General features: G+C 39.6%; 1 protein-coding gene and 1 long non-coding RNA gene across 2 annotated transcripts; one reads left to right on the forward strand and one right to left on the reverse strand.

The window, feature by feature from the left end:
- Positions 1 to 332: 332 nt before the first annotated feature.
- Positions 333 to 12,444, reverse strand: cdipt (CDP-diacylglycerol--inositol 3-phosphatidyltransferase (phosphatidylinositol synthase)). Its single transcript, XM_034089701.2, has 6 exons — positions 12,255 to 12,444; positions 10,775 to 10,909; positions 5,584 to 5,737; positions 3,641 to 3,722; positions 2,585 to 2,666; positions 333 to 2,139 (listed from the first exon to the last, which is right to left on the reverse strand). Exons 1-6 carry the CDS (start codon positions 12,295 to 12,297, stop codon positions 1,997 to 1,999), a joined length of 639 nt encoding a protein of 212 aa, XP_033945592.1. The 5' UTR covers positions 12,298 to 12,444; the 3' UTR covers positions 333 to 1,996.
- Positions 12,445 to 14,595: 2,151 nt separating this feature from the next.
- Positions 14,596 to 16,069, forward strand: LOC139434299 (uncharacterized). Its single transcript, XR_011643657.1, has 2 exons — positions 14,596 to 15,581; positions 15,936 to 16,069. It is a non-coding gene; the product is annotated as an uncharacterized lncRNA (long non-coding RNA).
- Positions 16,070 to 16,848: the final 779 nt, after the last annotated feature.

Genomic DNA, 16,848 nt, shown 5'->3' on the forward strand with positions numbered 1-16,848 from the left:
ATTCAGCATGCCTCCACCCCAAAATATGTTATTATTAAAAACGGAAATCTTTCACTCTTTTTAACAACCTGAGTGGATTAGCCTACACCAAATGTATCCAAAAATCTATACACACTTTTTACATTCAGTATGAAGCACTGACAAAAATGAGGGCTCCTCTGATTCAGCAGGAAGTATCTTAGTGCCAAAAATGTCTGAGCAGACTTCCATTCTGAAGAGGATAACACCAAACCCCATTAAAAAAAAAAAAAACACAATAGAAAAATAAATAAAAGCGATGATTTTGAAACTTCACCTACATGAAGCTGGAAGGTAAGAAAAAAAAACTAAAGTCCGGTTTTCATTGTCTTTATTTTTACAGTAAACTCAAAACGCCTTCACTTCAAACCAAATATCCATCAAATATTGTTCCTACTTTTAAATCTTTATATATAATATTAAACTTGGCATATGATCAATAAACATTGTTATTTTAGAATAATACATTCTGCGTAATGAGTTCCATCAAAAACAAACATTTATATTCCAACACACAAACACACACATTCAGCATCAAAACAAAGGCTTTACAGCAGTAAATGTACGCATGGTCAGTGACTTCTTAAAAAAGTTAAAATCAGAATACTTGGTGCTCTTAACGTCAGAAATAACTTATGACCTGCATAACTATCTATTTGATTCTATGTCAAAAAGGAAACACGGCTCTTCTACCACCAACAAAAACATTATAAATGTAAAATAAGCACAAACTGATTAACTTTCTCCAGTGCGACTATCATCATTTAATCAACACCAAAATATCTGCAGGAATCTCTAATACAAGCAACACAATATGGCTCGGAGGTCACACAAGGAATATCTAAGCACTCCCTGGCTCAGTGCTTTGTAATAAAACAAGCTGCTTTCTGTTTTAAAAAGAAATATTTTCTAGGTAACAAGAACAAGATCAAGTGAACAAACGCTTCAGTTTTTTGGTCTGTCGTAGATTTTAGGGATTCAGTTCCATCTTGATAAATCATGAAAATTAACAATAAAAACTAAATAATTCAGAACAAAAGGTACATTTGTTTTCCACAAAGTTGCAGACGGTTTGTTTTAATGGATGTGTGGTTGGGACGGAGCGAGGACGCTATCCAAATGTAGTGCACATTTTAACCAAATGTATCAAATGAAAATGTGAATAAATGCTTGTTGAAATTACAATTAAAAAAACATTGGTAAAAATGTGATCCTTTCTGATCAAAAGTAGGACACAAATAAATAAAAAGATTTACTATTTTTCAGATTTATTTTATTTAGTAATCACAGAAAAAAAATAGTTTTCCTTCATGTGTAAGTTTTTCCTCAAAAATAAGGGAATTTGATTTTGTAAATTAAAGCATTGACCACAGCTTCATTTATAACTTTTTTACTACAAAGGCCCTAATAATCCGACAACAGTGATGTTGATAAAAATCTTCTTTTACAATACATACATATACATATATTTTATATCGTCATATCTGTTATTCTCTCTGTATTTAAAACCTATTAACACTGTATGATTGTAAAATAAATTGGCAGTATAAACTGGTTTTTTTCACAGTCAACTATTATATTATATTTCCTTTTTAGTATATTTATAAAATGTTAACACACTATTTTCTAATAGTTTTTACAATCATTTGTAATAGCAGTATATTTTATTTTATTTTACAACTACATTTCTTTCACTGCGTTGTATGTATGCACTATTATTCACCATAACAAATTCCTTGTATGAGTCGACCTATTTTGCAATGAACTGAATTCAGATTCTCTTGATTCTGATTGGTTGTCTGTAAAAGTGAATCCCATTTTAAGTTGAGATATTTGGTCATAAAACGTTCCTCTTTCCTGAAGTCAACAAAACAAGTGCGGTTTCACGTCCTATTTATGTGCACAAACCCTTAAAATAACAAAAGATAAATAGAAACGGTGGTGGACATGCAGCTGAAGCTCTCACTCTCTCTTTGTCTCACTGTGACTTCCTGTTGGCCTCTCGCTCAGCGGTGTCGAGGGCGGCCATGTTCTGCGAGGCGGTGACGAGGTGCACCACGCTGATGCCGGTCTTCAGCAGACAGATGACCCCGCAGAGAGCCTGCAGCCCGTACAGCCAGCCTGAGTGCACACAGCACGTTTATACTTTATTAACAATCATTTCATTTCTAAAGCACTTTTCAAGGTAATGCAGAGAAACTCCCTCTAGAGGGAACACAGGGATTTTAGCCTTTGCAGACCATTTACATGCACACACACCTATATAACACACTACAGGAAAGAATAATAATAGGGCCTCATTAAAATAAAACACCAAAAATATTAATATAAAAGAGGAAATATTAGATATTTCCTTATTGGAGAAAATTGATAAAAAAAGATGCTGTGTGGAGACAAAACCACAAAAGGTGAATAATCTTTTATGCCTAAAATCTGTAAAGTGACTAAAGCGGTGAGAAATGCAGTGCAGTAAACGTAGAGAGTTGCATGAAAAGAAAATAGTCAAGTACCTCCCATTTGTCATGTATTACTTTAGTAGATGTACGTAGAGGAGGAGGTTCTTTACCTGCAGGCTCCTCGATGTGATGCAGGATGTAGAGCAGACAGAAGAAGAGCTCGTTCCCGGCGCACATCACAAACAGCACGGGCTGCAACACACACACACACACACACACACACACACACACACACACACACACACACACACACACACACACACACACACACACACACACACACACACACACACACACACACACACACACACACACACACACACACACACACACACACACACACACACACACACACACACACACACACACACACACACACACACACACACACACACACACACACACACACACACACACACACACACACACACACACACACACACACACACACACTTTACAAATAGAATAATAATAATAAACATGATCTGTATAGCATCTATTAAATAACAGTTCAGAGGTGCTATACTATAAAAAAACGATCACATTTTAAACACAAAGAGTATAAAAACGAACTAAACTTCAAAAACTAAATGCACGAAAAAAGAGAAAGTAAAAAATGAAATGACAAATAAATACACTTTTCCAGGTTAAATGTAAGTGTTTTAGTTTCATCTGCCTGGATGAGCAAGTGGGTCAGAAATGAATTTGAATGGAGTATATTTGATCAATCATTTCATGTATTGTCCCTAATCAAATCATGTCAAAGGCTAAAGTTAATTTTCATATTTAATCTTTTTTTAGCAGCCATATAATCTGACTGTGCCGACCTCCAGGCCCACTGTGGAAAATTCACACCTTAGCTACCTCCATTATCAAGTTCGGATAAAATGATGTAAAAATAATTAGAGCGAGGCCTCTCAGGGCTTTGTGAGCCATTAATAGAATCTTAATATAAATCTAAAAGAGTGTAAGGGAGCCGGGGGGGTGAAACAGGAGACATGATGAATTAGTCTGTTAGGATCTGGAGACGGGAGAAGGGTTTCTGCACTGATGCCAGAGAGAAGACAGTGACAGTAATCTGATTAATGAGGGCATGATGTACAGTACGGGTGTGTGTGTGTGTGTGTGTGTGTGCGTGCGTGCGTGCGTGCGTGTGTGTGTGTCACCTTGGACGTGTAGTAGATCCGGAGGATGGGGTTTCCAGAGAGGTCGATTGTCTTGTGACTGGATGATCCTTTTATCGTTGAGCTGAGAAAATAAAAACGATGAAAGGATAAAAGATGATGAGCAGCATATTCCCTCTGAACCACACACCCCGAAAAGCGGGTTCAACTTTGTAAAAACAGCACAATTAAATATGTTATCAGCCAAAAACATTTCCATGTTTTTTTTGTGTTGCCATAAGTTATTCTCTCTCCGTTGGTGCGCGGGGCTAATGCTAATAATGCTAATGCCACCTATACAATGGCGGCTTCACAAAACTTTTCAGAGTTTTACGGGGGGTGGTTTGCAATTCGCCCAGCCAATCAGAACTGGGGCACTTTACCCCCCCAGGATAGTACCACCTCTCTAGCAGGCACTAAAAATGGGGGTAAAAGTTCCCGGCCATAAGTACTCTTTTTTTGTGTGAACGCAACATAGGGGTACTGTAACGGAGGTGATCTCTGGGGCCATAGATCTCGGCCTCCGTTACGGATTGTGTAGCTTTGTTGGTGGCGAAATGTAGGTAGTGTGTGCATCTGTATGTGTTTTAGTTCGTCTGTCTCTGTTTGCTGGTTTTATGTCAAAAGTGTTCCCTTTCCCCATGTCTGTGGCTGTTGATTGTGTGCACCTGGTGCCCTGTGTTGTCTCCTCACCCCCCCACCTGTGTCTAATTGCTGGTAGTGTGTGGGAGATCCCTGTGGTTGGTGACGGTGTGCACATGTTCAGCAGGATTGAGGCTGTGTGTCATGTGTTCATGAGTTAATAAATGCCCACACCGGGTTGTATTTGGACGTTCTGCCTCTGCCTCCTTGCTTGGTCGGGCCACTCAATTGTCAGCTTCACAGGTACTAACAGAACTAAAGGGGAAAAGTACTCCGGTGTGAACGCAGCTCTAGAGAGGTGGTACTATCCTGGGGGGAAAAAAGTGATTGGCTGGGCGAATTGCAAACCACGCCCCGTAAAACTCTGAAAAGTTTTGTGAAGCCGCCATTGTATTTGTGGCATTAGCATTATTAGCATTAGCCCCGCGCACCAACGGAGAGAGACTAACTTATGGCAACACAGAAAAAAACATGGGAGCGGTGGAGTGATGAGGAGGGCGTTCTGGCGATTTACTCGGAAGTGACATCAGTGGCTAATTTGCGTAATCTTCCCTCAAGGAAAAGTACTCCGGTGTGAACGCAATTGGTACTTAGTGCCCTGGGGTAATAAGTGTCATTCAAACCAACGGTGTTTCAGGGCCGGTTCGGAGCTGGAGCTTGAAAAGCACCGGGTTTTCCTGTTCACAACGCAGCGGAGCAGCCTCTTAGCTCCGGAATCCGGTTTGTTTCAAGCACCAAAAAATTGTCCGGCTAGAGCAAAGGCACCACGATAACGTCGAGGCGGGGGCAGGGGCAGATAAACTCCTGAACAACAACAAAAAGCCCGCGTTTTATCCAGTTTGTACACAGATGGAGAAACTTAACAAGCAGCAGTGTTGCACTGAAGAGACCAGCTGCCTGCTGGGAATCTGGTCTTCTGAAGAGGTACAGAGGAAGCTGGAGCACAATCGGCCATTGTTGTTGTTGTCGGTGTCAGCTGTGAGGGGTTTCCGCGCGGTTTGGCTTTATGAAGCAGGCACGCAAACGGTTACGTCATGACGCAAACGATGACGCAGCACCAGTCGGACTCTGGGCGGTGTGAAAAGAGCCGGAGCTAAACCGAAGAACCGGTTCTGAACCTGAAAAGCTCTAGCACGGAGCTTGAACCGGAGTTGCATTGGTGTGAATGAGGTATAAGTGCCGGCACTAAGTACTTACTGCAAAGTACGCGGTGTGAACGCGGCTAATATCTGTTTAACTTGTGGGTACAAGCATAGCTGCAGCAGGTAAAAGGATAAACACCCACAGGGGGGGGGCTAGTGTACCTGTGCAGGTGCAGCCAGTGGCTGGCGATGTCCACACACATGCTGATCTGGAACAGGAAGGTGTAGGAGGGGTAGAGCAGCGACAGGTTGACCAGCAGACACATGGTGGCACAGCGGTCCGTCAGCATGTCCATCATCGCCCCGAACTTAGTGGCTGAGAGAGCGCAGTGACAAATACATGATAATAGGATCAGAAACTATTCAAACATTAGCAACTCAATTCATTTCAAACCTTTATTTAACCAGATTGGTCCCATTGAGATCATAGATCTCTTTTTCAAGGGAGACCTGCAGCATATAGGTTCCACATGAAACATAAAACAATAAAGGACATCATACATTATATTTACAGGATACATTTACATAGTTATCGACATTTACAAGTGCCCATTGTATCAACAAGCATTTCACTTAGCCTAGCTTTAAAAACATGCAGAGGAATGAGATTGCTCAGTTTCAATTCTTGCTGAAGATTGTTCCAAGCAAGTGGAGCTGCGCATAAAAGCTGTCTTACCTAAGACAGTCCTTGCTATTGGCACATCTAACAAGACTACATCATGCGAACTCAGACAATAGCTGCTTGCAACTCTCTGTGTTATCAGAGAGCAGATATAATACCCAAGTTCCCATCAGCAAAAACACGTGGGTTTGCTATCCGGGCTCCAAAATGGTGGAATGAGCTCCCCATTGACATCAGGACAGCAGATAGCTTACACACCTTCCGGCGCAGACTGAAAACTCATCTCTTTCGACTCCACTTCGAGCGATAGAACTATTAACAAAGCACTTATATACTAACAAAGGACTGGCTTACCTAAAGCCAGTTGAGTAGCACTTGAAATGTTTTTGCTCTATGAAGCCTGATGTACTTTATGATTCTGTTTTCTTCAAGGTTGTGTCTTCCTGGTCGAACGCACTTATTGTAAGTCGCTTTGGATAAAAGCGTCCGCTAAATGCAATGCAATGTAATGTAATAATACGGGAGTTTACCCAACAAAGCTTTATAAATAAACGTGTACCAATGAATGAGTCTCTTTTCAGTAAGTGATGGCAGACCTGCCTTGGCATACAGGGTACAGTGATGAGTAACGGCCCATCCACACTACAGCTTCAAAAACGGTTTCCAACACTTCTGCCCATTCACTTTGAATGGGGTGACGTCACTTTTCGCCGAACTGCATTGTGGGAAGCATAGCGGAGCTTTCCTGGCGTTTCAGGCTGCAAAAGTTGAGCAATGTTCAACTTTTGAATCTTCTGAAGCTTTCGGTGGAAGCGTCAGCCAATCAAATCATATGCCAGTACAAGCTCTAGCCAATCAAACCGCTGCTTGTGTGTCAAGGGCGGGAGATTCATGTGATTGGTTGTTGGTCGAGCTTCAGACACGCCAAGCTCCAAGTTTTTTTTGAAGCTGTAGTGTGGACGGGCCGTAAGCGCTTTACAATTTGTCACAAATCTCAGTGCGCTGTGATAGGCGGCATCCAACTTGTTCAGGCAATTGGCAGGTGCATTCATATACAACAAATCACCATAGTCCAGCACAGGTAAAAAGGTCACAGTGACTAGCCTTTTCCTGGCTTCAAGCGAGAAACAGGACTTGTTCCTGTAGAAGAAACCTAGTCTATCCCTCAGCTTTTTAAGCAGGTTATTGACATGAAGTTAAGTTAATTAAGTTAAATTCATTACATATTTATAAATAAGAACAAAGTGTGCATGTGTGGCAGAAAAATAACAAACATTTAAAATCCTAAAAGGTTTTTGTCATAAAATCATGTGTTTAATCTCAAAGAATTAGGGAGTTTTCTAACACTTATATCAAACGTTGCAAATAATCTGCCAGGAAAATGTACCTGCATCTTTTCATATGAGTGGAAATGGTATTAAAACACAGTATATCAATAAGGCCATCATCAGCTGGAAAGTGATTGATCTCATTGATCTCAATTTGTATTTGCATGTCTTGTGTTTTGCACCCGGCCCTGCAGTCTCATGCTTGTGGTGGTCACAGTTTAGCTGCTAACTGTCATGCTTTCAATTGACTGTACTCACACTGCTGTGAAATGTCACTTTTTTTTACAATTGAATATAGTTACTAATGGCAGCTACTTCAATACTTTTATAATGATGTTATTTTAGCTAGGATGTGGTCTTACAAAGACTTGTATTTGATTCATGTGTGCTTGACACTTTATTTAATATGTTGTGTATGAGATTCCTCATTATAAGCAGAGATGGCAAAAGTACACTCTTCCTTCACTCCGTTTGTTTAAAAATACTCTGGGAAAAGTTGAAGCACTCATTAAACTTCTTTACTCAAGTAAAAGTAAAGAAGTTTGAGGTTTTAAATGTATTTTTAAAAAGTAGCTATAACTTCAAACTGTTTTATAGTCGCTCTGAGAACTGGACCTAACGTTATATTGATAGAACATTAAAGAACTTGTATTTCAAATTGTAATACTGTTAATGTCATATATACACCGATTGTGTTTTCTGTATGATTAGGTTGAAATAGGCCATGGGTCGGCAACAGGCGGCCCATTGTTGGCCCGCCAGCAATAATATTTGGCCCGTAATTTTGAGAATCAAAAATAAAATCTTATTTTGAGATTTTTTTTTTTTTTACAACATAGGACCGAGAGTTGCACGTCAGGGTTTCTGTTAGCCGGTTTTTATCTGGTAAAATTAATTAAAAACCGGTAAATTCAAAACCTGTTGGTCAAAATGTCTAATTAGGGAAGCTCCGATCGATCGGCCGCCGGTCATTATCGGCCGATATTCACTCTTAATAGTTTGATCGGTGCTCTCTATAAAGGCCGATCAGGAGAGCTGGATCTGATCGATATGGACATAAACGCGAGTGAAGTATAACCGGACCCGAGAGAGATCAGATCAGCTGCTGCATAATCACCTGAAGCCCCGCCGACTGTTAAGCGCGCTGCATGAGAAACTGACGGGCTGTCAGGAGAGAGAGAGGGGAAAAGAGAGGATCTGTTTCTCCCGTGTTATTATCCAAAGTTAATGTAAACTTTTGAATAATGTACTTCATCTACTACAAGTAGTTTGTTTGAATGTAATAATTATGTTGTTTGTTGTTTGTGGAATCATTTATTGAAAAATGAATCTGAACTTTTCGATCTGTAACGATTATAAACTGAAGCAATATAAAATGAGCCCCGTGAACTGAGTTTTAAACATCAGCATATCCTGTCATAGTCCGGTGATTACCTGCTAACGGAAACTTTGCTACACCATTCTTATTATTGAAACATGACCGGTAAGTTTCGAATTTGTCCGTTAAAATAAATTCTGTCCCGACATATACATTCATAATGTCAGCGTATGGAGGTGAAGCGGCGCTGTGGAAGAGCAGAGCGCGAGGGAGAGCTGTCATCTTCCCTTTACAAGCTTCAAACATGTATTTATCGTGTGATTTTGGAAATAAAAGTTCCATATTCTGAAAGCCAAGACTTTGTTTATTTAAAATCAAAAAAACACCCGAACCCCGAAAAACTAGTTTTTTACGCAAATCCACGTTTATTTTGAAATGAGCCGTTGCGATTTCCGACTGATTTCGATAGAGCGGGTCACATATGGCAAATGTGTGGTTGTGGGGAACCAGGTCAATTAAAGTACTTATTTAACTATTAAATACATTGAGTTTGAGTAAAATACTTGGTTACTGATTAATTTAGGTTATAATATATTAAATTGCAAAGCAAAACATGCTGTAATTGATTTATTTTGTCCTTTTATTTTTTAAAGGTTTTCAATCTGAAAGAATCCTAATGTGTCCTTGAAAAGTTGAAATAAAGAAAAGGAAAAAGGATTCCAGTTGTCCATGCGTCCTCTGTTGCCCCTCAAGCCTCTCAAATGGGCAAACACTCAAATAAATGCCAAAAACCCAGAGAACTTGACAATACTTATCAGAATAAAAGTGTTAAATAACACTGCTACCTAGTTAATAACTCTACTTAACAGTGGAGGCTCGTCCATTGAGGAAAGGGAGGACCATCCTCCCTACAATTTCAGAGAAAAATAAACTTTGAGGAGAACAATAAATACACCTCAATTTAAAAGATAAGTCTGTTAAAATACAGATAATAGCCCTGGCTTTGGGACTGAAATGGGGCTAGAGAGGACGAGCCTCCCTTTGGGCGGGTCTAGCCAGAGGCTCTGGATTGGGCGCCTATATCATCAGTGAACCAATCAGCGGATCTGACTGCGCATCAGAGTGTTGATGGGGAGGGTTATCAGCGATAGAGTTTTTTCTGAACCTGGGAACAGTGGCGCTGCGCCCTCTTACCAAAATCAATTTCTTGAATTAGGCTTTGATTATGTTCTGGCCCGCCATCTTGTGGCTCAGCAAAAAATTGGCCCACGGCCAAACTTACTTGCCTATCCCTGAAATAGGCGCTCAATGACTCAAAATAATAATGATCACGCCACCCAACACAGATTCAAACTAAAGTATCCAGCCTGTTTTGAAAATGTAAGAAGTAGAAAGGGCATGTATTAGAGTTAATAATGTAAGGAGTACAAATTCAAGTAAAGTACTGATACCAGAAACATCTACTTAAAGGTGGGGTAGGTAAGTTTCAGAAACCGGCGCGAGATACACTTGTTATATTCCATGGAATGCTCTTAACATCCCGATAGCAATGAATATCTGAAGTGCTTTGACAAAAAATCCATAAAAAATGTCATCTGTAGAAGCCGTAATACTGTAAAAAGCACAACCATTGCCGCCCTGTCTGTCAGCCTTCCATCTCGTGCACGCACAAATGTATCTCGTGCCGTCATTGGGCGTGCCGTCATTGGGCGTGCCCTCATTGGGCGTGCATTGCAGCAGTACTTCAATGACTCGCCAGCAACAGGCGGCCACTTTCACCAGTCTGCTGACGTCATGTGCGCGTTCATGTGTGTTGGAGGAGGTGCTCTGTAAGGAAGTCTGAAGGAAAGGGCGGATTCTTTTCGGCTGTGTACTTTCAAATTGTAGTGCAATCGAGCCGGTTTCTGAAACTTACCTACCCCACCTTTAAGTACAGTAAAAAAGTATTTGTACTCCACTACTTCCCACCTCTGATCTCTTATGCTTTAAACAAGTCATACATTTCGTGATGTAGACTTTTCTTAGAGACATTATCACAACATATCTACTTTTTCTTAGTTAGGTACAAATCCCCCCTGTACTTACACTGGTTGAGGGCCCGCGCGGCGTGGCCGTCGAAGGCGTCCAGCAGGGCGCTGAGCAGGTAGCAGAAGACGGCGGGCCAGGGGCAGCAGGGCATCAGGAGGAAGGAGATGAACGCCAGCGCGATGCGGGCGTAACCTGAAGCACAAACACAGCTGTGAGCTCTTCTGTTTCACAATGACAGTGCGTACAGAAGCACAGAATACAACCTACATCAGATATGAAACATTAGAAGGGTTACACAGACTCAGCAGCACCGCATTCATATATATTTCAGTAGAAAACAACAAAGCATCATTCCATTACATAAACGTATGAGCGACATAATTGCATTGAAAACTTGTTTTGAATCAAACTTTATTTCTAGCTCAAGGAATTGGACATGCCTTTGTTACCAATAATGTCAAGACTAAACTTAAAAGCGAACAAATACAAACTAAATCATAACAAAGCCCTGATGTATGTGTTTTATTATTTACAGAGGACAGAAACTTTTCTTTGCCATCTAGAATTAACATCAGTGATGGAAGGGTTAAACCAACAAAAGGGTGTTAATGCCACAAATGTACTTAAAATGCCAAATATAATAGTTCTTATTATGTAGAATGGTCCATTTCTATTGTTTTGTATTATTGGATCAAAAATGATGCATTAATGAGATGCTGTTTAGCTGATAAGATCATTCAAGTATCATCTTATTTCATTAGTTTTTGGACTTGAGTAATAATGATTGTTATGCTATATTAAATACTCCACGACAATAGAGGAAACTGTTTTTACTGGTTTTTACTACTCTATATTAATAGAGTAGTGTTTGATGGGGGCTAGTGTTATAGCTGCCGGATTTCGCTTCGATGCTGTTAGTCCAAAACCTAATAAAAGAGAATTCCTTTGATAGAAACAGAATCATAAAAAACTCCATATTTCCGAGGCTGAAAATAAGAATGCATTTGATTGATTTAGTCGCTTTTCAGGGCTCTCAAGGTCGCCGGAAACAGTATTTAAAAACATAAGTGCAGGAACAAATACGATTTAACATTTATCAAAATGATTCTGTCGATGTACTTATCAGTAGCTTTATGTATTACGAACTAAACTATCCAGCAGCATATGAAGTAAATAGACTTACTTATTTTTTTAAAACATTTAAATGCACTTTTTTACATTATCTGTTTTCGTACAATATTACAGAATAAACCAAGAGGGATTTATCTTTATTGGGATACTTTGCTTTTAGGATTTTAGAGGCCTGGAGAAAAAGACGTCACAATAAAAAAAGCAAGAACTAGAAAACAAATACATGAATTCAATGTAATAGATAGATACAAAGATACATATATGAATGAATAATGTTTGATCTTTCTATCTGTGGCCCTTTGAATGGACTTTGAATGGACTTTGGTGTGACTTCCAGCATCATCTCCTGTATGTAGGCTAACGCTAAACTAGCTACAGTAAACGGTGAAAACAGTAAAATACTCACCAATTAAATTGGGAACGAAGTAGAAAATATTTTCTTGCTCCATTGTTGATGTTTGTGTCGTGTTATGTCTCTGTTAGCTTCGTATTAACTCCTATTTGAAAGAGAAGCTCCCTCAAAGCGACAGGATGCTAGTTGAGAGATGACTTCCTCACAGCAGCTAAACGTCAAGCACCAACAGAAACACCACTTCCGGATACATTTCAGAATAAAAGCTTCATAATGATTCATTTAGGTTTAGGCCCATTCCCAAACCGCCCCCTACACCCTACCCCTACACCCTACCCCTCCGTTATGGTCCGCCATATTGAGGGCTGTTCCAAAGCAACGAGTGTGGAGCGGTGTGGAGGGGGAGTGGGCTATCAAGCCCTCAAACAGCGAGGTTGCGTTCGGATAGTTTAAAAATCAGCTCCTAAGTTCTAACCCTATCTCCTATATTCCTTGACCTCTGAGTGAAACGTCACGGGGTTAAGGGATAGTGGATAGCAGAATTCAAAAGGATTTAGGAGAAGAGACTGCGGTGCTTTAGAGAATCCGACTGCACTTTCACTATCCGACGTGTTTATGATGCGCCAGCGGACGTCATTTTGTGCGTCTGCTGCTGTGGGGAAACTATGGAAACTACAGTTTTCTATACAGCGGACTACAACATGGATCTTTAATAAGAACGAGGGACTACTGTAAACTCATCTAGAGACTCTGCACCGTGCTCTGATGCTGTTGTGTTATGCTTTATGAACGTGGACAACAGAGAAACATATTCTTCATGACCAAAGTTGGAATTGAAATAAAAAAGGAAAGTGAAACTTATGCTCGTCACCCTCTCCCTCCGGTCTACATTAATATAAAAAATGATCCCAGTATGATTGTATGAACTATGAAAATATCTTAAAATCAATACAAATGTATTTATTATAACTGTTAGTCTTTAACATCTATCACTGTGTACATCACCATTCAAACATCTTTTAAAAGTTGAACAAACCCCACACAGCTCAGTGAAATGTTGACTTTATTTGATCATTACAGTAAAAACTAACGTTCATATTTCTCTTTTTGATTATAATACTGATGAACGTTCAGAACAAAGCACTTTGGCAAGTTGCCACCTACGTTTTAAAATGCTTAATAAGCACCGTAACTTTCATGATATAATTTATCCGTCATAATCGATTGTTTCCGTGAACGGCCGACTGTTGTGTGACGTCAAATGCTGCGGCTGCAAGGCATTGTGGGGCAGCATTTTCTCCTCTCCTTTCGGTTAGGGAGGTCCAGTGGTTCCTAAGCTAAAGGAGGTTATAAAGGAAGTTTGAAACCTCCTTTCCTTTCATTCTCATCATTCTAGAGAATTCGAACGGCACTTATCATGGCTGCCACTGAGGGACTTCCGGGTCATTTAACTCCTTTAGGAAGGTTCCTAAGCTAAATGGACTATTCGACTTCACATCTGACAGGAGGGAGCCTCGTTTAGCTGCGAGTGTGGCTACAGACGGAGTTCACTCCATCACGGAGGGGTAGGGTCGAGGGAGTGGTTTGGGATTGGGCCTTAGTGAAGACAAGTCAGTCATCCATTTTAAAAGCAAAAATAACAAGCCTCTGAAATAATGATTGGTTGTCGAGTTGTTTTTTTGTAAAGTTTGATAAGGAAAATAACACTTAACAATTTATCAATGAATGAATACTAAGTACTATGAAAAATGTTTGGATCATGGTTTTTAGTTATAAAAGTCACAGTATTGTACATTTTAATATTTTTTAAACTGTGACTACATTTGTTAAAGTATGCTTCCTTTCACACATTAAATTAAGGATCATTTTCAATGAAGGCCTTTACTGTGACAATTTTATGCTGTGATTCTCTATCCGGTCTGAGTGACTTCACGGCTTCTCTGGTTGGTTGGTTGGTTGGTTGGTTTATATTGTGACGTCATGGGAAGCAGCCAACAACGTGCAGCGCGCGCCTCCCCTTTAATAACGTTTTAGGTCACCGGAAGTTCATTCCCTTCAGGATAAGACATTTTAGACAAAGATATCCGCGAATAAAGAAATTGTAGTACAGTTAAACAATATATCACAATAATATTGAAAAAACACGTCATTTAATTGATTTAGTCTGGAAAATAATCAGTTTCCACTTTGTTCCTTATTTGAATGATTTATTTGTACGTTTCTACTTAGGTGCTTATCATTATCTAAGGACAGAAGGTGTCGTTTTTCTCATACTGAGGCTGCAGTCGGATAGTTTAAAAATCAGCTCCTAAGTTCTAACCCTATCGTCTATTCCTTGACCTCTGAGTGAAACGTCACGGGGTTAAGGGATAGTGGATAGGAGAATTCAAAAGGACTTAGGAGAAGAGACTGCGGTACTTTAGAGAATCCGAATGCACTTTCACTATCCGACATGTTTCTCATGCGCCAGCGGAGGTCCTGAATGTGCGTCTGCTGCTGTGGGGAAACTATGGAAACTATAGTTTTCTATACAGCGGACTACAACATGGATGTTTAATAAGAACGAGGGACTACTGTAAACTCATCTGGAGACTCTGCACCGTGCTCTGATGCGGCTGCTTTATGCTTTATGAACGTGGACAACAGAGAAACATATTCTTCAGGACCAAAGTTGGAATTGAAATAAAAAAGGAAAGTGAAACTTCTGCTCGTCACCCTCCCTCTGGTCCACATTAATACTAATGATCCCAAAGATTGTATGAACTATGAAAAGATCTTAAAATCAATACAAATGTATTTATTATGAACGTTAGTCCTTAACATCTATCACTGTGTATATCACCATTCAAACATCTTTTAAAAGTCGAACAAACCCCACACAGCTCAGTAAAGACTGTGAAATGTTGACTTTATTTGATAATTTCAGTAAAAACCAACGTTCATATTTCTCTTTTTGACTATAATACTGATGAACGTTTAAAACAAAGCACTTTGGCAACTTACCACCTACGTTTTAAAATACTTAATAAGCACCGTAACTTTCATGATATAATTTCTCGGTCATAATCGGTTGTTTCCGTGAACGGCCGACTGTTGAGTGACGGCAAATGCTGCGGCTGCAAGGCATTGTGGGGCAGCATTTTCGCTTCTCCTGTCGGTTAGGGAGGTCCAGTGGTTCCTAAGCTAAAGGAGGTTATAAAGGAAGTTTGAAACCTCCTTTCCTATCATTCTCATCATTCTAGAGAATTCGAACGGCACTTATCATCATAGATATATATAAACACTAGATGGCTCATGGGAGATTTTCCAGCGTAGCTGACTGGCCGCCATCTTGCTACAGTCAACAGTTACTCTGATTCGCGTTATGGTAGCTGTTGTAAGGTGAGTGATCTGCACAAAAATACTCTTAACTCGCTGAAATCTTGACTGATTTACAAACGGTTTGGTTTATTATAAACATTATTAGCATGGCTATGATACAGGATGCTTGGACATGTTGAAATTGCAGCTTTTCTTTGTGTATGTGGTTGTATTTATTAGCTGGCTAATAACAAGAGGCTGTCAGTGAGACCTAGTATTACAAAGTTCACCCAGCAACTTTACACCAGTGGGAGAGGCAGAACTGCTCTTTCTTTTCAACATAACTTAAGTTACACATGATTTCTTCCAAGTGGTTTGGCTTGTTAAAAACATCTTGCATTATGATACAGGAATTTGCTGGCTTTGTGTTTACAGAAGTACCTGACTATGCCGGACTTTTGTGCAGCCTACGGATGCTCCAATCGCCGCTGTCTGCAAGAACCCGTGGGATCACCACATATGTTTATGTTTGCTCAGTCTAATAAACCCATAACATGGTTGTGAAAGAATACCAAAGCTGAGGCTGGACGATGATTGATTGTTAGTGTGCCATGTGTCACTGTGTGTCTTATTGGTTTTGTGGTATACTGTATTTTATTTTATTGTGTGCAAGACACATTTAAAACAAATAACCTTGAACCTTGAAGCCCCATCTCTCCCCACCTGCTCCTGCTTCCTACATCCCCTACACACCACACCAAGTTGTTCTTCTTAATAATAATAATACATTTATGTTGGGGGGCCGCCTTTCATAACACCCAAGGACACCTTACAGGGGCATAGGGGCAATATAGGGAACAATTTAAACAGTGGATTTTGTGATATATCAGCCGGGGTGAGTCAAGACAAACCACAAATGGACTACAGAAGGACATATGGTACAGTTTATATTATTCTTGGTCTTTTTTCAATAACATATTTCAAAGGTTCTGGATTTGTTTACAAATCTAGAAACTAAATACAAAACTAGGATGATATGAAGATCTCATGTCAAAAATAATTGTGATAAATTAGACAGAACTGGCCTGTCTGTGAGCACATTTTATGTTGGTTTGGTTCTTCTGATAAAGGTGTGAATATCTAAATAATATACCAACATATGCTATTGTCATTAGTTGTGTCCCTGTTCTTCAAGCTAAGGCATTGCTCAATTAACAACTCTTGGTTTACAGAGTGGTAACATGAGACCGATTTTTATATATAAAATATAAATGTATTTTAATTTTATAATTTATTTATAATTTATGTTAAATATTGACAATATAATAAAATAAATGGAAATATATAC

Source organism: Pseudochaenichthys georgianus, chromosome 8 (genome assembly GCF_902827115.2).
Source record: "Pseudochaenichthys georgianus chromosome 8, fPseGeo1.2, whole genome shotgun sequence".
Lineage (NCBI taxonomy): Eukaryota > Metazoa > Chordata > Actinopteri > Perciformes > Channichthyidae > Pseudochaenichthys > Pseudochaenichthys georgianus.

Bases quoted from the DNA above. Each gene is read 5' to 3' on its own strand.
- cdipt (XM_034089701.2), bottom strand. From the start codon at position 12,297: ATGGAGCAAGAAAATATTTTCTACTTCGTTCCCAATTTAATTG. The intron at 10,910-12,254 runs GTGAGTATTTTA...TTTGTGCTTCAG, and splicing joins CTTCGTTCCCAATTTAATTG to GTTACGCCCGCATCGCGCTG. The intron at 2,140-2,584 runs GTAAAGAACCTC...GTGTGCACTCAG, and splicing joins TCACATCGAGGAGCCTGCAG to GCTGGCTGTACGGGCTGCAG.